General features: G+C 47.3%; 2 protein-coding genes across 7 annotated transcripts in view; both read right to left on the reverse strand.

The window, feature by feature from the left end:
• The window catches only part of ACRBP (acrosin binding protein), a 62317-nt gene extending 56924 nt beyond the window's left edge, over positions 1-5393 (reverse strand). The window contains exons 1-2 of the mRNA XM_030535582.1: positions 5135-5393; positions 4089-4301 (exon numbers count right to left, since the gene is read on the reverse strand). Of these exons, the coding sequence (XP_030391442.1) occupies positions 4089-4301; positions 5135-5174 (253 nt within the window). The 5' untranslated portion in view covers positions 5175-5393. The remainder of the gene's footprint in view (positions 1-4088; positions 4302-5134) is intronic.
• Positions 5394-21498: 16105 nt separating this feature from the next.
• The window catches only part of ING4 (inhibitor of growth family member 4), a 36290-nt gene continuing 32705 nt past the window's right edge, over positions 21499-25083 (reverse strand). For 5 of the 6 annotated variants that reach the window (XM_030535652.1, XM_030535662.1, XM_030535677.1 and 2 more), the window contains 4 exons: positions 24665-24773; positions 23123-23270; positions 22638-22699; positions 21499-22393 (listed from right to left, as the gene is read on the reverse strand). In XM_030535652.1, the coding sequence (XP_030391512.1) occupies positions 22354-22393; positions 22638-22699; positions 23123-23270; positions 24665-24773 (359 nt within the window). In that variant the 3' untranslated portion in view covers positions 21499-22353. The remainder of the gene's footprint in view (positions 22394-22637; positions 22700-23122; positions 23271-24664; positions 24774-25083) is intronic. The other variant, XM_030535643.1, reaches the window with a different exon arrangement.

Here is a 25083-nt window from a genome sequence, read left to right on the forward strand (position 1 = left end):
CTAGGATAGGCCTTCAGGTCTAAAGCAATGGCCAGCATCATCTGCAATCGTAACTAGGGAAGGAAGGTCTTGGCTTTTGTAGAGTCCAAGGCTGCTTCTATAAACTCTGTCTCTTGTATAAGAGACAGGATTGACTTTGCTGTCTTGATGAACAACTGTAATGCATTAAAGGTGGATTGGACAACAGTCATGTTGGACATCACCTAAGCCTTGGACCATCCAAGAGGGAAATACTTGAATTCCTAATTTTCTGAGGAACACTGGCACCACTGCCCTCTACTTTGTGAACACAAGTGGGGATGCAGACAAGCTAAATGGTAAGACTGCAAACTGATAGTGGCACTGATTGACCAAAAACCTGAGAAATTTCCTGTGGCTTTGATGTTTTGCCACATGCAAAGTCAAGGGTGGCATGCCAGTCTTCAGGATCCAGGAAGGGAATAATAGAAGCCAGAGGGACAATATAAAACTTTATTTTCTTTAGCTATCTGTCGCAATCTTGCAGGCCTAGAATGAGTCTGAGACCCTCTTTTGCGTTTAGTATTAGGAAGTATTGAGAATAAAATTCCTTTCCTCTGTGAAATGGAGGATCTTCCGCTATGACTTCCAACTGGAGGAGAGATTGCACGTCCTGAAGGAGAACTACCTCTTGATCATGGCCCCTGAAAAGGGGAGAGGAAAGGAAGTGAAAAAGGAGGACAGAAATAAATTGAAGCATGTATCCCAGTTCCACTATACTTAAGACCCACTAGTCTTCAGCGATGCAGGATCAAGCATTTAAGTAGTGGGATAACCAGTTGGCAAAAAAGGGGTAGAAGAGGCTTGCACTCTGGAAGGTGGTAAGCTGTCTTTGACAAACATCAAAATGTTTGCTTAGAACTGTCATTCTGTCTGTCTGAACTAGGAGCTGTTGCAGAAAACAAAAGGGTTGGTCTTCTATAACCTCCAATCTTTTTTCTCACTAGGTCCCGGTTTGTGAGGCATGAAAGAAGGATACTATGGCTGTAGAGGCAAGATCTGCTTTTTCTTTGGGGAAGGTGTATCAATGCCCAAAGATTTGAATATCGCCCTGGAGTCTTTGAGTCTATGCAGCTTGTCATCAGTCTGCTTAGTGATGAGCAATGACCCGTCAAAGGGCTGTAATACTTTGGTCTCAATTTGGTTGGGTTTAGGCAGCAGATGCTGGGTGGTGCTGGTGGCCTGTGAAATACAGGAGCTTAGACTAGATGATCTGGTGGGCCCTTTTCGCCTTAAACTCTCTGTATCTAAAAGGTCACAGGAGCAGTGGGTGCTGGGGGAGCCAGGTCCATGTAGAACTCTGTTTGGATGTGTGAATTGACAAAAGGCATGGAAAATGGTCCCACAGTCAGAGAGAACCTTCCTGTTAAGCTTCCTGTTCCTGGACTGATCCACAGCCATCTTAGCCAGTGCCAGGGGGAGGTCCCAGGACTACGTGGGACCTTAGATCAAGTGGGCAAAAATAAACAGGTGAAAGGAAAATTGCAGCCCCAGCCTCTCACTACAAAGGATTGGATGTTGGAGGAATCCATGAAATACAGCAGCAATGTGCCTATGCTCACAACTCCATGGAGGATCTGCCAGCTTACATCACTGGTGGATGGTGGATCCAGGATGAAATATATGCTCTCCTACCAGGGGACTTCCATCCACTTGGGCCCTGGGGAAGGGAGTGCAAAAGAGCAAGGAAATGGATGATATGGAGCATTCAATGTATGAAGATGTCCCCTGGGTGTGGCTGTGAGGCCTGCTCAGGTGATGTGTGGAGAGCAGCTGTGAGGAGTTGTCATGGGGCCAAGCCCTGACTGACTCCAGCAGCTAGGAGAGAAGGGGGGGTTGGATAAGTTTTCTCAGGGGACCCATTTGAGGAATGTGAGAGAGGTAGGGAATAGGGCAGCTTTCACTGCCTAGAGCATACAACAGGAAATTTGAGTGAAGTGGGCAGCCCCATGCTCTGTGAAAGCATGGTGGAGACCATCCAGTCTTGCCAGCTGTAACTTATGAAAGGGAATATGACAGAGTTGCCTGCAAAAGCAGAGGACTGGACTCAGTGATCCAAGAAATCCCTTCTAGTCCTGTGTCCCTCTACAGTCCAGGAGCTTTTGATTCTGAGGACCAACTTCTGGCCAACTGAAGAGACCACCAATAGCACGTGAAGCTGGAGAGTGGGCAGGAGGGGCTTTAGGAGAAAATCCTCAACTCTCAGTGGCTACAAAGGACCTGGTTGTGGAGACCAGATTTCAGGTCCTGGTAGAAGCCTGGCAACTGTGACAAGTCTAATGGGAGACCCCTTGGGTTGAAGTCAAAGAATAGCTGGTCATATCAGGGCCCTCAGAAGCAGTGGAGAAAAACATGCTCCATGCAGGATTGGAAGCATCCTACAGGATCTCTGCAGGACCTGTGTAGAATACAGTCTGGCCTATCACAACTGGACTGAGGTCTGCCCACTTGGGACAGTAGTCACAAAGCAGGAGTTGGAGGAATCGCAAGTGCCACGTCCTATAAGGAAGAGTCTGGGTCAGAGTCAGAGACTGGAGACCAGAGGTAGTTACCAGGCTGGAATCAGGAGGCATGCATCAGGATCAGAGTCAAGCTGGAGTAGGAGACAGGTGATCAAGCAAAGTCTAGCATTACAGCAGGCCAAAGTCTGTAGAGCTGTCCAGACAACTTGCTGGGGCGACCTCTGGGGTTAAATAGGGTGCTTGGCCAATCAGAGGGCTGCAGGGCACCATCACTCTGGGTCTCTTGGGAGAGATCTTGCAGTGCCTACTCTCCACAGTGCTCCTTGGCTCTCTCTCTCTCTACGTGGCACTGTGGGCCCATCAACTGTTCTAGGTTCTGCAGACCTGGGTTCTAGTCCCTGGTTCTTTACAGCCTGAAAGCCCTACTTCCTCAGAGCAGGCTTGGCTTTGAACAAAGACCACACCCTGTTCACCCTCTCCCCGAGGGAGGATTAAAGGCACCATGGTCAGAAGAAATCCTATCTGTTGAGACTAGCTAAGGTGTTTGGCACCCTCCCTTGATGGAGAAGTCCTTCCATGCCTGTAGTCAGCGGAAAGATGAATAGCAAATACTTTAATGGGCTTGTTATCTAGCATAGGATCATAGATTATTAGGGTTGGAAGGGACCTCAGGAGATCATCTAGTCCAACCCCCTGCTCAAAGTAGGGCCAATCCCCAAATGGCCCCCACAAGGCTTGAACTCACAACCCTGGGTTTAGCAGGCCAATGCTCAAACCACTGAGCATCCCTCCCCCCATACAAAAACTACAAGTTGTTACATTTGTGTATTTTAAGGGTGTGGAAAATTATTAAGGGTGTGGTATTATATCAAAACTGATATTATTATGAGATTATGTAATTAAAGTCTGCATCATGATGCAGCATATAGACAAGGAGGCAGAATTAATGTTGCTCATTCAAAATTTTTCATTAGCATTTTCTGACTTTTCAGTGTTTATATTCATAATTTTAATATAGTAACATATTTTTGTATTTTAATTGTCTAGGGTATTTTTCCTCAAGAAAAAATGAACAAAGAAATTATCCCAAGTGTTTCAGATGCATAGATATAATCCAATTTGAATCCTTCCGTACACTGTTGCAAGGTAAAGTTATTACAGTTATTTACAGGGTGCTTATGCTAGGATGACATACAGATTGATTTATACATTTTTTATGCAATGGGATCTGGGCCCTGAAATGCAATATCGTTAGAGCAAGAGACAAGCAACATCAAAATCTAGGTTTGTCAAAGGCCTCTGAAAGCAATTGTAACGACATCCTATCCTAAACCCAGCCTCTAGGTGGAAAGTACCAGGGTCTGTAGGCTGGGAATATCAGGCCAGGTCAACAACTGAATCATCAGTAAGAGCAGCCCAGCAGCCTAAAAAGCTAGAACAGGATAGGTTACATGTTGGGCAGGAGCTGTCTCTCTTTCTGGCCATATAGGTAGGAACCACACTGCCCAGACTCCAGGTTGAGTCAGTAGAGGTAATGCTGAGCTTGTTTCTGCATGACACTCACAACACACGATTGTTACAACCCTAATACGCCCACACCCTCTGTACCCTCTGGGATCCAGCCGTGGTTCTCAAACTGGTCCAGACGGATGACTTTAGGGTCATGGCACCCTTGCGTACGTCGGATCTGGCAGGCCACACCTGCCTTCCAGGAGGGCATCAGGGCAGAAAAGAAGACCTGGTACTCGCTGTCAGACAGTGGGCTGCCTGGAACCAGGGATGACATGCTCCAGACAGGCTGCACCATGGGGAGCAGAAGTCCTGTGGAGAAAGCGGGACAGGAATGAGTACAGTCATCAGTGACTCAAGAACATAGAGAAGCACCTCATAGACCTGTCAGTCCCCATGTCCCCACTTGCTTCCCCAACTTCTAGATCAGCCCAACAAGCCCATCCAGACTGAGGTTCCCACCTGTTCCCCCTGTTGGCTGGACCACAGTGGTGCTTTAGAAATGAAACACAAACACCTCAAGCCAGACAGTTTCCCCCAGATCTGGGTGAGTCTGGTCTAGAGCTGATCCCTTTGAGGTAAACAGCTTCATATCCCATTCCATAATCACCCAGTCCTCCAGACTTGGGGCTGCACTGAAACCAGTGCCCTACAGGTTAAAGGCTTTTTTGTCCCATTCCTTAATCTCCCTGAGTCAGCCAGTTCTTTTAAACCATGTTTCACCAGCTGTGCCCCTGTACCCTACCCCAGTGCAACCTGCTTAGCAATACAGGCTCTGATCCTGTAGAATTTGTGCCCCATTCCCTAACCATGTGTCCCATCCTAGGAGTTTTGAGACTTCATAACAGTAAGAAAACAGAGGGCAAAGTACATGTGCAACAATGGGGCCATCTTGTTCCCTGTGTTGGGTAGTCCCATTCAAGAGCAAAGATCTTGAAGATCCATTCCCATGGGGATGAGGGAGGGATACCAGGAGTATATTCCCTGTGGGGAGAGATGGCAGAGGTACATTCTCTTCAGGGATACTCAGGAACAACAACAGAATTTCCTGGGTTCAGGGATTTGATGTGACACCTTATAGGGAAAAGGCAACGAAGACATCAGAGATGAGGGGTTCTTCTGAGGTGCAAACACAGGTCACTTACCTATCAGGAGGGACCAAGGAAGATACTGGAACCTCAGCATTTTCTTCTCTTTAACTCCAGTGCCTGCAACTCCCAACCAACTCCTCTCATTTCAAAGGCCAACATGGAGGCTGTCGGAATGAGAATATGGTGACCTCATAGTCAGAATCCTAGAGAAGCCACAGTGAGGGTGGAGGTCAAAGGGATCAAGAGCAATGTAGAAATGATCAGAAAAAGGAGTCAAGGGGGTCAAGTGGCAGGCAGAGAGGGGCACAGATGAAAAGAGGAAATCCAGGAGGGGAAATGGTTTGGGGAACTTGGAAGATGAGAGGGAAAAGGGAGAGGATTTGTGATGGGCAGCAAGGCTGGAGGCACTATGGGGGATGAGAGGCTTGGGGAAGTCATGGGAAGACTGGGAACTGGAAGGGAAACAAACTAGTGATATGGGGGAAGAGAGAGATACAGGCAGATGATCTGGGGAATCCAGGCTGGGATGAATGCATGGGGGATGAGAAGGATGGAGACAAGGAGTAGGGAGAGCTGGGGAGAACAGTGAGGAAAGGGCATGTAAACAAAGGTGGTTGGCTAGAAAGTAAACCAGGAGGCAGCAGAGGCAGACACACTCTACAGCTACCCCTTCCTCCCACCCACACACCCTAGTGATCAGCCTAGGATAGACTACAAATGTTTGTAGCCAGGAACATTTGGGGAGTATCCTGACTAGCAGCCCACACAAAAGTGTTAACTACCCCTGGTTAACTGAGAATCAATTAACTCCAGGTAAAAAACCCTAGAAAAAACAAGCCCTTAGGTACCTAAGTTTCCACAAAGTTCCCTAGATGCCTCCTGGTGGGCATATGTGATCCCACCTAAGTCCTCATACCACTGAGCAGAGACGGTACCTAACTCGCACCTAAGCCCCAGTGAGATCCTTGAACTGGGTTATCTCGGGCCTAGCTCACCTGTGGGGGCCCAATCCAGAAAGCATGCTCAGAGGCCACCTAGTGCATCAGGCCCATACAACACAGAGAGAAGGTGGTGTTGCCCTTTCCCCACCCCCTTTTATACCCAACAGTCTAGTGTTTAGAACACTCAAGAGGAGGGGTTAGAGGAGGAGAGAAAAAGAGAAACTTCTGCATCTGTGATGGGGAGGAGGAGAAAGTTGTAAGAGAGGAAGGGGGAAAGGAAGATGAACCAAGCCCTTCCCCAAAGCCCCGCCTCGCTCACTCCATCCCGCCTCTGTTGCTCGCTCTCCCCTACCTTTCACCAGACTGGGGTAGAGAGTTGGCATTCAGGGGAGTGGGGGGGGCGGTGGCTCTAGGCTGGGGTCGAGGGGTTCTTATTTGGGTGCAGGAGGGGGCTCTGGACTGGGGCAGACTGTTGGGGTACAGGGTGCTGGCTCTGGGAGGGGAGTCAGGGCTGGGGCTTGGGGTGAGGAGGGGGTTCAGGGTGTAGAAGTGGGTATGGAGTGCTGGCTGCAGGAGGGGGTTGGGGGGCAGGAGGGGGTTGGGGTGCTGGCTCTGAAAGGGGGCTCAGGGTTAAGGGCTGGAGTGTGGCCGCCCACTGGGCAGCACTTATCTCTGGCAGCTCCTGGTTGGCGGCATAGTGTGGCTGCAGCTAAGGCAGACTCCCTGTCTACTCCAGCCCCACACCACTCCCAGAAAGGGCCAATGCACCCCTGTGGCCCCTGGGGGGGGACACCAGGGGTCACATGGCTCCGCCCACTGCCTTTCTCTGCAAGCACCGCCCCCACAGCTCTCCTGGCCAATGGGAACTGCGGAGGTGGTGCTTGCAGGCAGGAGCAGCACGTGGAGGGAGACACATGCTCCCCTCTCTCCCTGTTCCCGGGGCTGTGCGGGCTGCTTCCGGGAATGGTGTGGGCCTGGGCAGGCAAGGAGTCTGCCTTAGCTGCTGCCACACTATGCCGCCAGAGATCGCAATCACCTGGGAGATCCTCTAGGATCAACAAATCAATCATGATTGACAAGTTGGAGACCACTGACCTAGAAGGGTAAGTTCTGTAGGCTGCCCATGGGTCCAAGCATAGTCACTGGGGTGGAGGAAAGGGCACGGGTGGTGGCAGCCATGGGTGCCCATACCAGGTAGGTTAAAGCTCCATATGTGGCTGCAGTTGAGAAGCCCCTAATTGTTGTGCAGGTGAGCTGTGGTGCAAGGCTAAAGAGAGGTGGTCATCCTCTTCACTGTCTTCGCTGGAGAAAGGTGGAGCTGATAGGGAAGCTAATGCTAAGTGTCCTGGTGCCAATGGTGATCCTGGAGACCAAGATGCAGTCAGTACCAGAGCACTGGTACTGAGCAGTGGAGACTCTGGTGTATCAGTAACTAGAAGGTCTCTGGAGAAACAAAACTGTGGTACCGTGATGTTGGTTGGTACTGCTAGGGATGGTCAGTGCTGGCCCATCAGTACCAAGAGAGTCAGTGGGGCTAAGGCCTCTTGTGCGATGAGCGGTCAGAAGAGGGCTCCTTCCTTGATACCATAGTCTTATGCATCAGTGCCAATTTTGAGGTGGTATGATCTTTGCTATTAGCTCTGACAGAAAGTGCTGATGCTTTTGAGCCTGTCCCCTTGGATCTTTAGGCTTGATGGCGGTACTTGTACCCGAGGAACTGTGAGCCTCATGGGTACCATGGTGCAGTGGTGCCTGTGCCAAAATGACTGATTGTGCCAGAGATCTCCTTTGACCAAACAAGAGTTCTGTTTGGGGACTTGTGGCCCTCTTCTTAGAAGTCTTTGAGGGGAATCAGAAGATTTTCTTAGGCTCTCCTTCCATGGAAGTTGATGGTCTCAGTACTGACCAGATCTCCCAATTTTATAGGGACAGTCCAGAGTTTTGGGGCTTTTTCTTATATAGGCACCTATTACCCCCACCCCCTGTCCCGATTTTTCACACTTGCTATCTGGTCACCCTAAGTAGTGACCATTGCTCTGGGGGAGTCTCAGGATCAGAGGCTGGTCTAAGGGAACGCTCCATCACGGGTAGCTTAAGTTTTAACTCATGCATTCTGGCCTTCAATTTTTGGCAGAAGGTGCACTACTGAGAAACAAGCACCTCTCCGAGGCACCAGATACAGCAGGAGTGACCATCACTGATTGTTAGTGCCTCCCAACAGGAGACGCAATGTTTGAACCTGGAGGAGCCAGGCATAGCCCGTGATGGGGAGTTGATCCCCCCCCAAAAAATGAGGGGAGGAAACATGTCAACAAGACCAGGGAGAAAAAACGAAAGCATATACTTTTAAAACAGAAACTCTACTAGATGCTATGAAAAATGAAAACTCTACCGGCTATTATAAATTCAAGGCAAACTGCAAACTAAATCGGACTGCTAATCACGCAGTCTCAGGCCAAGGGTGGCTGAGAAGGAGCTGGGGTCAGTTTGCCCATGCAGCGCTAGACAGCCTCGAGGCAAGGCATGAGACAGGGAGAGTGCATGAGTGAGCTGAACTGACACTGCTATCTAAAATCTCTGATCAGAGGCACAGACGCAGACACACCTACAGTGGAACACCCATAGGGATACTACTCGAAGAATAGTATGTGATCATGTAATTAAAGACTATCACAATGCATACACATAAGGGGGCTGAATTAAGCTTGCCCAGGCAACTGTACATATGGTATTTTCTAATATTGGAGTGCTCGAGTTTACAACCTAAAAACATTTGTTAACAATGGGAGGAAGAGTTTTGTGTACACACACACACACACACACACACACACACACACACACACACACCGGCAATCATTTATATTATACACACATATAGATAGATGTAAGATGGAGTTAAGATTGAGAATACATATAATTAATTTAGTGTAAAAAACAGATGTAATTATTCCCAAAACATTATAAAGCCAAGAAATTCAAGAGTTAAGGTTACATTAAAAAAATCCAAATATGTTGAAGTATGGAAATGCATAGGTTAGTCATCCAGCTGACCTTCATTCTGCTCCACAGCAACACTAATGCAATAACCATATGTTTACGGCATGTTAATGTTTGTGATACAAATCTGAATAAAACTAAATTTAAATACATAGTCACCATAGTTGAAGTATCAACCTTTCATTATTTATTTTAATTTCTATGGCCAGATCCCCTGAAATGCTATGGCTGCATTATGTCACCTTGCAGCAGTGCAAAGCACCCATAACATACCAGATAATTAGACTGAGTGTACACAGACACACTTTCCCGCCCCTCCTGCCATCCACATTCCCCTGCATGCACATACAACCCTATACTGCCTTTCTTATAGAGTTGATCTCATGTAACAGTTAGCTTAAAAAAAAACAAGTACTAAACATTAAGGGTCATTTTTGTCATTATTCTTCATAGCTCAAAGTTTCTCCTTCAGCAGAAAAATAACTCCTGTTTTGATGAAATTTAGATGAAATGTGAGGATGTGACTCTCTGCTTCTTAGTTCGTGGCCATTTTGAAAGATCAGTTCTTAGTAGAATTGGATGAAATAGAGTTAAAACAATCTGCCCTGACCAAAGATAGTGGATCACTATACTTTCAGGAGATAGACAGACTGTGAAGTGCAGGTGAATGGAGGCAGTGGGCATATTTGCTAAGGGCAGCCTGTGGTCTCAGTTCCACTGGGAACAATAGGACATGACAGTCATTTTGATAGAGGGCAATTTTTTGGTAGAATTTTCTGTAATACAATATTATCTGTAAGCTACTGCTGAAGGAGCAACTTTCACTTTTGAAGAATGGCAAAAAATGACCATTAATTCTAAAATGTCCACAAATGTAGCCAATACACAAGATAGTAGTGATTTTAGCTACATAGGGAAATTGAAAAGTCTGCATTACTAGATTACTCTCATCATCTGGGACTCAAGATCACATACAGTGTTAAATTTCAAGGACTCACTTTAAAAGTAATAATTTACAATTAAATACATTAGGTTGAGCTCTCAGAAAATACATCCTATAAAAAGTATAAGAAGTAATTTTAATAAAATGTGTTAATGACTTTACAGATTCACAGAATTTAAATCCACAAGGGACCATTCGATCATCTAGTCTGCCATCCTGTACAGCACAGGCCACAGTTACATTCACTTACTCATGTATTGAACCCAATAACCTGTGTTGAATTAAACGTTATCTTTCTGAAAGTCATTCAGGCTTAATTTGAAGTATTCAAAAGATAGAGAATCCGTCCCTTCTCTTGTTAGTTTGTTGCAATGGTTAATCACTCTCACTGTTAAAAATGTATAACTTACCTATAGTTTGAATTTGGCTTCACCTTTCAGTCACTGGTTCTTGATATGTGTTTCTCTGTTAGATAAAAGAGCCCTTTGGTACCATATTTTCTCCCCAGGAAGGTTCTGATAAAACTATAATGAAGGATCTCTTGATTTCTTTTTGATAAATTAAATCTCTTTCTCTCTCTCACTGTATTTTCTCAAGCCCTCAAATAATTCTGTGGCTCTTCTCTACACCCTCTCCAATTTTCAACATATTATACAGTGATCAAATGACCACCCTAGTCCTACTCACCTGTTTATATATCTAAGAATCACACAGTCCTTTTTACTACAGCACCACACTGGATGTTCACGCTGAGCTGCTTGTCCACTACAATGTTTAAATGCTTTTTGGTCACTACTGTCCAGGATACTGTCCCCTATTTTGTAAGTATGGCCAATACTCCTTGTTTCTTGATGTTTGACATTTCATTTGGCTATATTAAAATTAATTGTTTGAATGAATTACCCACTCATACAGATCACTCTTTATGACTGCCCTCCATTATCATTAGGTATTTACCACTCCATTAGTCTTCATGGGATTTGCAAATTTTACCAGCTATGATTTTGTATTTACCTCCAGATCACTGATTAAAAGGTTGAATAGGATTGGAGCTAGAACCTGTTCCCTGAGGAACCCCACTAAAAACACCCCTGTATAATGATCCCCCACTGACTACTACTTTGAGATTTTTCAGTTAGCCAGTTCTTAATCCATTTAACACGTGCTTTATTGATACTATATTGTGCATTTTTAACCAAAATGTCAAAAGTCTATTAACACATATGTAGTTACCTGAGTTACTTTTATCACACAAACTTGTAGTCTCATCAAACAATGAAATCAGGCTTTGTTTGAGAAGACTTATTTTCCATAAAAACAGGTTGACTGGTTTTATTTCCATCCTGTTAAGTTTTTTAAAATTGAAACTCATAACAGCTTTTCCATAATTATGCCCAAGACTGATGTCAGGCTTGTGACGGTTCGACCACAGAGACCCCCTTGGGACTGTCACCTGACATTCTGGAATTACCTCTGAGCCCATTTTCCCTGCCAGCTTGGGACTCCAGAACCCTGCCTTGTTGAGCCAGACACGCTAGCCTGCTGCGACACAGACCTAGGTCTGGTCCTTGCCCTCAAAGCTGCAGACTTTAACTAAAAAATGCTCAGCAGGTTATTTGCCTCCAGCACCCAGCTCCCAATGGGATCCAAACCCCAAATAAATCTGTTTTACTCTGTATAAAGCTTATGTAGAGTAACCTCATAAACTGTCCACCCTCTATAACACTGATAGACAAAGATGCACAGCTGTTTGCTCTCCCAGGTATTAATCACTTACTCTGGGTTCATTAATAAATGAAAATGATTTTATTAAGTATACAAAGTAGGATTTAAGTGGTTTCAAGTAAAAACAGTCAGAACAAAGTCAGTCACCAACCAAAATAAAGCAAAAACATACCAGTCTAAACCTAATACATTAAGAAACCAATTACAGGTAAATCTCACCCTCAGAGATGTTCCAATAAGCATCTTTCACAGACTAGACTCCTCCCTAGTCTGGGCCCAATCTTTTCCCCTGGTACAAACCTTGTTAGTTCCTGCAGGCATCTTAGATGTAAAGCATGGGCTCTCTCATGACTAGTAGCCCCCTTTGTTTTGCTCCACCCCCTTGTGTAGCTTTGGCACACACCGGGAATCTTTTGTTTCTCTGGGTCCCCACCTCTCCTTCCAAATGGAAAAGTACCATATTTAAGATGGATTTCATTATCAGGTGACATGGTCACATGTCACTGTAAAACCTCATTCTTCATTACACATAGGCTGGCCCACATGTACACAGGAAGGCCTGCAGGTAAATAAACCATTCACAGCCAATTGTTCTAGTCAATGGGAGCCATCAAGATTCTAAACCACCATTAATGGCCCACACTTTGCATAATTACAATAGGACCTCAGAGTTATACTTCATATTTCCAGCTTCAGATACAAGAATGATACATGCATACAAATAGGATGAACACACTCTTTAGATTATAAGCTTTTTAATGATACCTTACAAGAGACCTTTTTCATAAAGCTTATTCCAGTTACATTATATTCACATTCATAAGCATATTTTCATAAAGCATATGGAGTGCAAGGTCACAAGGCTAACCAGCCTATAATTACCCAGGTAATCCTGCTCACCCTTTCCGAGTATTTGCACAAATTAGCACTCTTTCAGTCTTCGGGAATGTACCCAGTATTGCAAGTTTTATTAAAAGTTAACATCAATGTGTCAGAGATCTCCTCACAACTGTTTTAGAACTTCGGGATACAAGGCCTGCTGGTTTAAATATGTTTATCCTTAGTAGATGATGATAAACATTCTCCTTATTCATTAATGAACTGGAAAGTAATTAATTATCCTCATGTGCTACAAGCATATCATCCTACTTCTTTCCAAACAGAGAAAGAAAATATTTATTAAACACTTGTCCTTTTCTGCATTATTAACAATGTTACCATATCTAGCTAGTAAAAGGCCTATCCTGCTAATACAAGGCCACTACTAGGATTTCATTTGTTCCTGATATACTTAAACGCTTTTTGATTGTCCTTAGCCCTGCCAGCCATGGATTTTTCCCTAGTCTTTAGCTCCTCTTATCAATTTTCTAAACTTCATATCTTCTAAGATGAATTGATCACTGGACAAACTGGGAATGTCCACTGCTTGCCGATACTGAATGTTATCAGATCATAATCACTGGATCCTAGCCAACCAGCAACTTCCAGTCCAGTGATCAATTCATCTTTATCCCTTATACTGAAATACAAAATGTTGGGTACAATACCTTTTGTGTTAGATAAGGTATTATTATCATTCCTATTTGTATTGCCATAGTGCCTAGGAACCCTTGTCACAGACTAGGGCCCCATTTTGCTATGTCCTGTACAAACATAGAACAAAAAGATGCTTCCCGCCCCAAGATCTTACATTCTAAGTATTGCACCCAGTATCTAATTTGTAACTCAAAACTTTTTAGTTTGCAAAAGGTGTGCTACTGGCTGCATGAGACTAACAGCATAAGTCTCCCAAACTGAGGTCCCTCATAATATTTTTACCTACACATTACATTCAAGTGTTTAAGGAGTAACTCATCCTGTTCTTTGGTTCAAATTGGTCGTCTGCAATAAACCTCCACTGCAAGGTCTGAGGACCTTTTCTGCAGTAAGCAGCAGCAGCCACGAACTAAGAAGCAGAGAGTCACATCCTCACATTTCATCTAAATTTCATCAAAACAATGTAATATCAGGCTATTAAGGCAGCATTCCAGTCCTAATAGCACCCACCATCACCAGATAAAGAACAAAAATGGTTACCTGCCTTTCATAACTGTTGTTCTTTGAGATGTGTTGCTCATGTCCATTCCATGCTAGAGTTCACACGCTCATGTGCACGGCTGCCAGAGACTTTTTGCCTTAGTATCCATAGGGCTGGCTCTGGCGACCTCTGGAGTGCCATGCTCATGTGCTGGTATATTAGGCGCCACCAGCCCTGCGCCTTCTCAGTTCCTTCTTGCCATCAGTAGGGATGGAGGGCAGGTCATGGAATGGACATGAGCAAAAAATCTTGAAGAACAACAGTTACGAAAGGTAGGTAACAGTTTTTTCTTCTTTGAGTGTTTGCTCATGTCAATTCCACGTTAGGTGACTCACAAACAGTATCCCTGGCGGTGGGCTCGGAATTCACGGTCTTGCAGCTTGCAACAATGCTCCACTAAAATTTGCATCATCCCATGCCTGCTGGGTAATGACATAATGGGATGCAAAGGTGTAGACCGAGAACGAGATCGTGTCTCGGGGGGAAGGATAGCTCAGTGGTATGAGCATTGGCCTGCTAAACCCAGGGTTGTGAGTTTAATCCTTGAGGGGGCCATTTGGGAACTGGGGGTAAAAATCTGTCTCGGGATTGGTCCTGCTTTGAACAGGGGGTTGGACTAGATGACCTGCGGTCCCTTCCAACCCTGATGTTTTATGTCCTATATCAGAACTTGTGCAAGGAAAGCTGCTGATGAAGCCTGAGCTCTGGTAGAATGGGTGATCATGATAGCTGGTGGTGACACTCCTGTTTGCTTATAGCAGAACTCAATGCATGTGGCTATCCACAAATAGATCCCCTGGGCAGAAACCGGCAGGCCTTTCATCCTTTCTGCCACTGCAACAAAGAGCTGTGTCAACTTAGGAAAGGGCTTGGTTCTCTTGAGGTAGAAAGCCATCACCCTTCTAACATCCAGGATATGTAGCCTGAGTTCCTTGCTGGACTTATGAGGCTTGGGATAAAACACCAGCAGGAATATATCCTGATTATTGTGGAACTGCGACACCACCTTCAGCAAGAAGGCTGGGTGGGGCCACAGCTGGACCATATCCTTGCAGAACATCATATAGGGTGGTTCTGATGTGAGCACTCTAACTTGGAAACTCTGCAGGCTGAAGTGATTGCAATCAGGAAGGACACCTTCCACAAGAGGAATAGCAGGGAACACGAAGATAATGTCTCGAAGGGTGGACCTGTGAGCCTAGACAGCACCAGGTGTAGATCCCAAAGCAGGATAGGCTCACGAACTTCAGCATAAAGTCACGCCAGACTTTCAGAAATCTGACCGTCATATCATGGGGAAAATAAGCAGATCTGCCCTGAACCAGCAGACGGAAGGCCGAGATGGCCGCCAAATGGACCCTGATTGATGAAAGAGTCAGACCTTGGTGCTTTAGATGCAACAGGTAGTCTAGGATGTGAGGTCTGGAGTGGAGATAGGTTCTGGCCCGAGACCCAACATGAAGAACGCTTCCATTTGGCCAGGTAGGTAGCACTGGTGGAGGGCTTTCTACTGCTTATCAAGATCTGCTGAACTTCAGCCAAGCAAGCCTGCTCCTCCACATTCAGCCATGCAGCAACCATGCCGTCAAGTGAAGTGGTGCTGGATTCAGGTGTAGCAAGCTGCTGTGGTTCTGTGAAGGCAGGTCTGGCTGGAGCAGGAGTTCCAATGGCGCTGCTACCAAAAGCTCTAACAGTGTGCTGAACCAGTGTTGATGCGGCCACACTGGAGCTATCAGGATAATCTTTGTTCCAACCACGGGAACAGGAAGGCTTCAAACAGGGAACCTCTGTCGAGCCTGCAGATCAAGCAGAACCGGTGACGCTTCCTGTTCTGGTCCACCTGGGGAACTCCCCATCTTTGGAAAATGCAGCTGACCACCTCCAGGTGGAGAGACCACTCGTGGCGAGGCAAGAAAGACCAGCTGAGAAGATCTGCTAACGCATTTTTGTTACCCATTAGGTGCAACACCATGAGATGAATGGAGCACTGGATGCAGAAGTCCCATAGCTGGAGAGCCTCTTGGCATAGGCCTTACAGGTCAGCCAAACTGCCTTCAGCTCCCTGATGTTTATATGCAAGGAACGATCTTCCTACAACCAAAAGAACTTGCATGCTGATGTCGCTGAGGTGGGCTTCCCCATCCCAGGTCTTATATATTGGAGACAAAGATTATTGCAGGACACGGGTCTATGAAGGGAATGCTCTCCAATACTGAATGCTCTCCTGTCACACCTTAGGGAAACCAGGACATGTGACAGGAATGTGATCATTTGGTTCAAATTGTGTCTGCCTGGCATGTAGATCGAAACCAGCCATGCTTGCAGGGGTCTGAAATGCAGATGTGCATGCTGAACCACGTAAGTACATGCTGCCATGTGGTCCAGTAGTGTGAGGCATACATGGGCAGTTGTGAGCAAGTGGGCTCTCATGTGGGTGATGAGGTCTGACATGGTTCAGAACCTGGACTCCAGATGGAAAGCCTTGGCTTGGGTAGAATTGAGTACTGCTCCCATAAACTCTATCCATTGCACTGGTGACAGAGTTGATTTCTGTTCATTTATAAGCAGGCACAGATCCTGAAAAGTGAACCTCACCAAGTCGAGGCTCCCTTGCACCTGAGCTCGTGACCTGCCTCTGATCAGTCAGTCGTCAAGGTAAGGACACCCCTTGATGCCTCAGGTAAGTGGCCACTATGGCCATATGTTTTGTGAACACCCTTGGGGTGATTCAGTGGCCGAAGGGCAGGGCCATGAACTAGTAGTGGCATTGACCCATTGTGTCCTTGGAAAATGGAGACATGGAAATAAGCATCCTTCAAACTGAGGGCAGCAAACCAGTCTCCTGGATCCAGAGAGGGAATGATGGAGGCCAAAGAGACCATGTGGAACTTCAATTTCTTGAGATATTTGTTGAGGCGACGCATGTCTAGGATGGGTCTGAGAACCCTTTTGGCCTTCGGGATTAGGAAATACTGGGAGTAAAACCCTTTCCCTTCATGTCTTGAGGGACTTCCTCTACGACCCCCACCCTTAGGAGGGTTTCTACCTCCTGGACGAGGAGTTGCTCCAGAGAAGGGTCCCTGAAGAAGGACGCAGGGGTGGAGTGAGAGGAAGGGATGGAGAAAAACTGCAGGGGGTACCCAGAGGTTACAGTAATTCAGAACCAGGCAGTATGGAAAGGGAATAGAGTGGGGGCTGGAGCTGATAAATCTGGTACTGTCCTTGGACACACCCTCAAAATGCCTGTCTTGGGCCACCTGACTGACATGCAGAGACTGATTGGGAGCCTGAAGAGGCTGGGGTGGGACAACGGTGTTTGAAGCCTTTGTCTCTGTCCCTTCTCCTGTAGGAGCCTTGTCTCAAGGAGCCTGAGACCCTCAGCGGTGGGGGAGAAGGCCAGAATGACTTCCTGGAGGGCTGTGGTGTGGAAAGCCCCACGGAGCAGAACATGGCACAGGAGTCTTTCAGGCCATGCAGCCTGGCATCCGTTTGCTCTGAGAGCAGAGCATTGCCCTCAAATGAGAGGTCCTGGATGGACTGTTAGACCTCCAGGGAGAGGCCAGAGGACTGCAACTAAGAACTCTGCCTCATTGACACAGCCATAGCCATAGATCTGGCTGCTGAGTCCACCGCGTCCAAAGCCATATGGAGTGAGGCCCTGGCTACTGACCTGCCTTCCTCCAGAACAGATCCAAACTCTTGGCCCAGGTCTTGCAGCAAGGAATGTTTACATTTTGCCAGCGAATCCCACAAGTTGTAATTATATCTACCCAGCAGCGCTTATTGGTTAGATATCCTCAGGCGTGCAATCGAATAAATTTTCCTTCTAAGGTCCAACATTTTTGCATCCTTATTTTTAGACGTGGCTCTTACCTGTCCCTTCCTGTCCTTTTGTTCGCCACTGATACTATGAGTGAACCCGGGGATGGATGGGAGTATAGGTATTCAGATCCTTTGCTGAGCATATAATACTTCTTTAAAGCCCTCTTTGATATGGGCAGCAAAGAAGACAGGGTTTGCCACAGGGCCTTTACTACTTTAAGCACTCCTTTGTGCACAGGTAGTGCCACCTTGGCAGGTGCTGCGGTGCCAAGATGTCAAAAAGGCTGTCTGCTTGTTCTGCAAGCTTATCAGTCTGTATGCCCAGATTTGAGGCCACCTCTAAAGTCATCGAGAGGCAGAGGGTGAGATGGGCCCATGACCACCTCATCAGGGAAGGGGAAGAGGAAGAGGAAGGTAAACTGGGGAGGGGCTGGGCCACATACTACCCAAGAAGAGTCTTCCCCCGCAACCGATGCCTCTCGTCCAGTGCTGGAGTCAGAATCCGATTCTGGGTCCCATCCTGGAGCCAATGGTACCACAGACTGCTTTTTGGAGGGCCCAACTGAGGAAAATTGTGAGTATGGCCCTGGCATTATGGGGAGGCCTCAGGGATTCCATTAAGGACACTGGATCGTCCACTGGCCCTGCGGCCAGGCACCCATCGCAGGCCCTGCCACGTCTAGTGCCCCCAGTGAACAGTGCCCCCTTTGAATTCTGGGGAGGACTCCTCCCTAACTTACCATGGAGGTGCTGTCAAAGCCTCCCTCTGCCATTAAGGCTGGAGAATGAAGCCAGGATGGTGATGTAGGCAGAGACCAATAGCAGGATGGTGGTGAGAGCCGACGGGCTGGAGACTGGGGTGCAGGTGACCTTTGCACTGATGACCTGCACCAAGGCTATGGTGACTGCTGTCTATAAAGATGCAGGTCAATGCCAAGGAGACTAAAGCCTCGGCAGTGATGAATCACATCTTGTCTAAGAACCAGTGCCTTTAAGCAGATGTCTTTTGGGTCCTTGGCTTAAGGTTTTTACAAATTTGTCCTTTGTATATGCTTCCCCCAAACACTTCAAGCAGCTTGTATGGGGGTAGCTAACCCGCATTGGCTTATTACAAGCAGAGCATGGCTTGAAACCTGGTGATCGGGGCATGCCTTGTCCCTGCAGCAACATCCCAACAGGACTCTGACTGTAACTAACTCTACCTTAACTGCTAACAATACTATCTGAAAACTATTATACACAAACAGTTCCAAGAGACCACTATCACACTTGCTGAACAAGAGTGAAAGAGGCATTCCAGCATCTGTCACAGGCGATATGAAGGAACTGAAAGGGCACAGGGCTGGTGGTGACTAATATACTGGTGCATGAGCGTGGCACTCCAGAGGCCACCAGAGGCAGCCCTACGGATACCATTAAGTGTCTGGGAGCTGTGCACGTGGGCGCACAGGCCTAGCATCAAATCGACATGAGCAAGCACTCGAAGAACGAATCTTAAGATGTTAAAAGAAAACGTTTGATAGCATTCTGTCTGCTCAGGAATCACTGAACAGCTGTGATTGTGAAATCTATACTTTAATGTTTTGCCTTTATGGTCCCTACTTCTCTATTGTTTGTCTGTAGGGGCTCTGTCTGATTCTTTAAATGTTTCTATCTGTTGCATAATTAATTTTGCAAGATTTAAATCAACTAAGGTGGTGGAGTGTGACTGGTTAAAGCAGGGGCAGGCAAACTTTTTGGCCTGAAGGCCGCATCCGGTTTCCAAAATTGTATGGAGGGCCAGTTGGGGGAGGCTGAGACTCCCAAAAGAGCCAGGTGTGGCCCAGCCCAGCTCCCTCCCCGACCCCTCTCCCTGCTTCTCGTCCCCTGACAGCCTCCCCCAGGACTCCTGCCCCATCCACCTCCCCTGCTCCCAGTCCCCTTACGCTCCCCCGGGATCCCTGCCCCATCCAACCCCCCCCGTTCCCTAACAGCATCCAGACCCCCCGCTGCCCCATCCACCCCGCCTTCCTGCCCCCAGGACCCCTGCCCCATCCAACCACCCCTTCTCTCTATCCCCTGACCGCTCCTGGAACCCCTGCCCCTGACTGCCCCCCGCCACCCCATCCAACCTCCCCCACTCCTTCCTGACTGCCCCCCAGGGACCTCTGAACCCATTCAACTTCCCTGTTCCTCATCCTCTGACCGCCCCACCCCCATCCACACCCCAAACTTCCCTGCCCTCTATCCAACCCCCTCTGCTCCCTGCCCCCTTACTGTGCTGCCTGGAGCACCAGTGGCTGGTGGCACTACAGTCACACCCACCCAGAGCAGGACAGGCAGCTGCGCCGCGCAGCTGGAGCCAGCCATGCCATCGCATAGCACAGAGCATGGGATCAGGCTGTGGCTGAGAGCATCCAGAGCATTGCAGCAGTGGGGCGGGGCAAGCTGAGGCTGCGGGAGAGTGGGAACAGCAGGGGAGGGGTTGGGGGTGAGCTTCCCGGGGCAGGAGCTCAGGGGCCGGGCAGGAGGGTTTGCCCACCTCTGGGTTAAAGAATTGTTTCATAAGGGACTAGAATTGGTGAAAAATACTGTTTCGTAGTACTTTACTTTAAAATGATTGGTTAAGGTACAACTAAGCAGGACTTAGTTTAATTATGTAACTGGGGGTCCAAAAGGAAATTCTTTGGAACCTAACTCCAGAACACAACTCAAGATCAGAGCTGCCAGACCTCAAAACCCTGCAGAGCATATCGTGCAGAAGCTGGAGCCCCGGATGACTTGATCCTGACTGGTCACCAGGAAAAGTTTGTCTGCCTTATTGGGAGTGGTGAGTATTGCATGCTTAGTGTGTGTGGTTTTTTGGTAACTGTTAATAAACAAACAGAGGTTAAAGATATTACTGTTTAAGGCTCTTTCACTGGTAAAGCCTTTGCAAACCTGCAGAACATTATGCCCTGATCTCTGGGAACTGGGTCAGGGTGGGTGCCTTTCACCGGAGCCCTATAACTGGGAAAGGGTAGGGTTGCCTAAATTAACCGGGTTATGCCTTGAGTGCACAGAAGGGTAAAGATGGGGTGCCCTAGAGTGTGTGGGAAAGACCCACCATTCATCAGTATCCCTCCTGGGCTTTGTTAGTAAGCATGTCAATCCATATGATCAGTACAGCTGGGAAAAAATAATGGCAAATATTTTACTCAGCAAAACACACAATTTTGTTTGACCCAAAATGATTTGCATTGAGTTTGCTCAGTTGTTATGATCGAACCAAAAAAAAAAAAAAAAGTTTTGGAGATGTTGAAACAAAGCATTTTGTTTTCATATCACTTTTTGTTTCGATTTTTGAAATTTTAACAAAAGTAAAGGTGGACTAGATTCACTGAACGGTTCTTCCTCAAGCTCTCCTGTTGAAGCTCTTCCACCTTTTATAAACAAATATTCCTTAGAGCAGACTTGAACTTGGGACATCCCACATCGTGCCCTAACTACTAGGTTAAAAGCTATAAGGAGGGCACCACAACCACCTCCTCCTCCAGCTGTTTTCTGAATATAGTCCTCCCCAATCTTTGTTAAAATGCCCTAAATTGAAACAAAAGCATCCAAGATGAATTAAAAAAAAAGTTTCATATGACCCTACTTGAAATTTTTCCAACTTTTCAATTCGCAAAAAAATTAGAATGTTTTCATTTTCAGTTTGACCCAAAATGAATCTTTTGATATTTTGGAAATGCCAGTGAACCTAAGATTCACCTAGGTCATCTTCTGAGTTATTGGTAACTCTAAAATAGGTAATGGTGTCTTTAATGTACAGTGCCACCCTATCCTCCACCAGCACCTCTTTTACCCACTGAGGGGGATCTACAGAAGGTTTGTGTGTTATCCTCCACAGGTCAGAGCCAAGATCCACAATCACAGACCCTGGCAAATGCTGGGGTGTTTGTTTCAATGGGTTTTATTTAACTCCATATTTCACAAGGTGGATCTTGATTCCCAAACTTTCCATAACCAGCAGAACAAAAGGATCTTGGAGAGCAAAAAGGATTGGGGAACTCTGAGGCAGAAGCACAGGTGGTACAGAGCCATTTCCACCTGAGATCACGAACGCTTCCTCTTTCCTGTAAGACACAGTACCTGTTCCTGAGATATTCCCCCAGAAGGGGAATAAATGAGACTTCGGCTATCTCTAAACTCCATCCTCTCCCACATACAACAGAGAGACCACTTGATACTGGAGCTGATAGTGGAATGTAAGGTAGGGCAGGGGACTAAGGGACCCAACTTTTCAACCAACCTGTACGATGAAAAGGTGGCCTGCTTACCCCCACACCCAGGAGAGATCTAATAAAATCAGGAACCTATAAAGTTTGGGGAGACTTACCTCCTTCCCATGGGCATTCAGGTAATCTTTCACTTCCCCGACTAAGCCTGGCTTCCCCAAGGAGTGATGCAGGCAATGGACTAAGTGGGGTGAAGGGTGAGCCAGGGAAATCAGGGGACCATCCTACCCCTGGGAATCTGGGGGCTACCAAGCTACCCTCATTCCCTCTGGGATTCAGAGACCTGTTCTAGAACAGCACACACAAAGGACCTCCAAGGGGAATTTGAAGGTAGCACAGGATACAGAACACACTGGAACTGTCATGAGGGCATAGCCCATTCAAAGGTCACCCCAATCACAAACAGGGCAAGATTCCCCCCAACCTCAAGGCCCAGAGGCTGGGGGAACCTTGATGAGGCCCTAGCAGAAGAGATGGGACTCTGGCCACTGCACCAGGGGGCTCCAGGGATTTTATTTCTTCTTCCTCTCCTGGGAGCAGCGAGGGCAAAACCTGGTAGGAAAAGGAGAGATAAGGCAGCAGTTATGGCATGGGAGGGACCCCCCCTTAGTGCCCACAAATACAGCCACACAGAATACAGAAGCCCTTAAAGACACACAACCCCCAATAAATCTTCATTGAGACACAATCCCAACGCCTCCTAACATCCACAGTCACCCCGTCCCAGAACTTCCAAACACCCAGTGATTTATAGCTTCTTGAAACCTCTGATGTCCTTGTTTCAGCACCCACTCACCATTTTCCTCTTGGCTTTGTCGTCAGGCCCACACAGGCAAAATGGAACCACTCGATGGAGCACTGATGTGGGATGGAGAGCACAAAGTCAATCGTACAGTAGAGTTTCCTCCCCTGCTGAGTCTTTTGGTGGCTACCAAACACCCCCACCCCCAGCATTTGATCACATAACCTCCCCCTGCAAATCCTCGGCAGTGACAACATCAATATTCAGAATTGGGGAAATGGATTGAGAAACTCACCCAATACCTACTCTGTTTTAAGGTTTCCCTTCTCCTGGATTCCAGACTTGTCCAGGACAAAAATCTGTCCCCCTAAGGGTCTCTCTAAAATGAGCATCCCCCTTAATTCTCCCCTCCCACATAATCTGTACATACACCCTCAACCTGCAGGTGTCACTGCTTAAGATAGCAGGACCCATATAAACAGAACCAAACTCCTAGTGCGAGTCTCTCTCCCCCATTGTCTCCAAGCCCAGTCTCTTACATCAGGGTTATCACAGCCAATCATCTCCCCATAGGAGACCTGGTGGCACAAGCAGTAGGTGGGTTCATTGGGATCCACAGGCATATCCAGCACATCTGAGGGGTGCACATTTCCAAATGTCACTGAGGGCATCCCATACTCCGTGCTGCTGCAGAGGAGAAGGATGAATCAGGTCAGTAAAGTCACCGGGGTGGGGACACCCCCTCACTTCATCCAGGGAGGCCTCTTCTGCTGTGGACTTCACCTTGACAGACACAGAAAGAGACCCTTCCCCACATAACACAACATAACTGCAGAAATCCACTATCCCAGGTCTTGTCCTCACAGCAAGGCCCTAATCTCTCCAGGACTTTATCTCCTTCCGGAGGGAAGGATATTTCTCTCAGTAGGAGTCCCAGCCATGATACTCAGGCTATTGCTCTCACTGCTCCAGGGCACAGCAGGGACAAGTGGGATGGACTAGCCCATTGGTCTGATCTGGGTGAAGCTGGGGGATAATTTATGATCTGGATGAGGAATGGATTGCACCCTCAACAAGTTCACAGATGACACTAAGCTGGGGGGGAGAAGTAGATATGCTGGAGGGTAGAGATAGGGTCCAGAGTGACCTAGACAAATTGGAGGATTGGGCCAAAAGAAATCTGATGAGGTTCAACAAGGACAAGTGCAGAGTCCTGCACTTAGGACGGAAGAATCCCATGCACCGCTACAGGCTAGGGACCGACTGGCTGAGAGGCAGTTCTGCAGAAAAGCACCTAGGGATTACAGTGGACAAGAAGCTGGATATGAGTCAACAGTGTGCCCTTGTTACCAAAGGCTAAAGGCATATTGAGCTGCATTAGTAGGAGCACTGACAGCAGATGGAGGGAAGTGATTATTTCCCTCTATTCGGCACTGGTGAGGCCACATCCGGAGTACTGCATCCAGTTTTGGGCCCCCCACTACAGAAAGGATGTGGACAAATTGGAGAGAGTCCAGCAAAGGGCAACAAAAATGATTAGGGGGCTGGGGCACATGACTTACAAGGAGAGGCTGAGGGAACTGGGCTTATTTAGTCTGCAGAAAAGAAGAGTGAGAGGGGATTTGAAAGCAGCCTTCAACCTCCTGAAGGGGGGTTCCATAGAGGATGGAGTTAGGCTGTTCTCAGTGGTGGCAGATGCAGAACAAGGAGAAATGGTCTCAAATTGCAATGAGGGAGGTTTAGGTTGGATATTAGGAAAAACTATTTCTCTAGGAGGGTGGTGAAGCACTGGAATGGGTTACCTAGGGAGGTGGTGGAATCTCCATCCTTAGAGGTTTTTAAGGCCCAGCTTAACAAAGCCCTGGCTGGGATGATTTAGTTGAGGTTGTTCCTGCTTTGAGCAGGGGGTTGGACTAGATGACCTCCTGAGGTCTCTTCCAACCCTAATCTTCTATAATTCTATGACAAAGTGCAGTACCTGACCATTGGTTTCATCCTGATTAGGGGAACCTTGATGGACCCACTGGTCTGACCTGACTTGTGGGGTTACCCCCTATTCCCTAAGTCTCCCTTTCACTTACGTGCGGATGAGTTTCAGCTTCTTTTGAGCCATCTTTGGTGCCTCCTCATCAGAGTTTTTCCCCTTAGAACGAGCACGGGCAGCTTTCTTCTCCTTTTGGGCCCGGCCCTCTGGTGGGATGGGGAAAATAAATGGGCATTAAACTCTTCCACTCACCAAGACAGATACCTGTACACCAGCCCCCTTTACAGCATTAAGACACACACACTCTGCTCTTTCATAGTCTCTGGTCTACACCCCACCATCATCTCCTCTGAGACTCCCCAACACAACTCTCCACCATCATCCCTGGGTCACCTCCTCGTCACTTGCTGGGGTTCTAGCTCCTCCTCACAGTCTCTGGGCCATCTCCTGCCATCCTCCTTCCAGGCTCCCTTCCAACTCCACCACTTCCGTGATCCTGGGCCCCACCATATCAGT

This window comes from Gopherus evgoodei, chromosome 1 (genome assembly GCF_007399415.2).
Source record: "Gopherus evgoodei ecotype Sinaloan lineage chromosome 1, rGopEvg1_v1.p, whole genome shotgun sequence".
NCBI lineage: Eukaryota > Metazoa > Chordata > Testudines > Testudinidae > Gopherus > Gopherus evgoodei.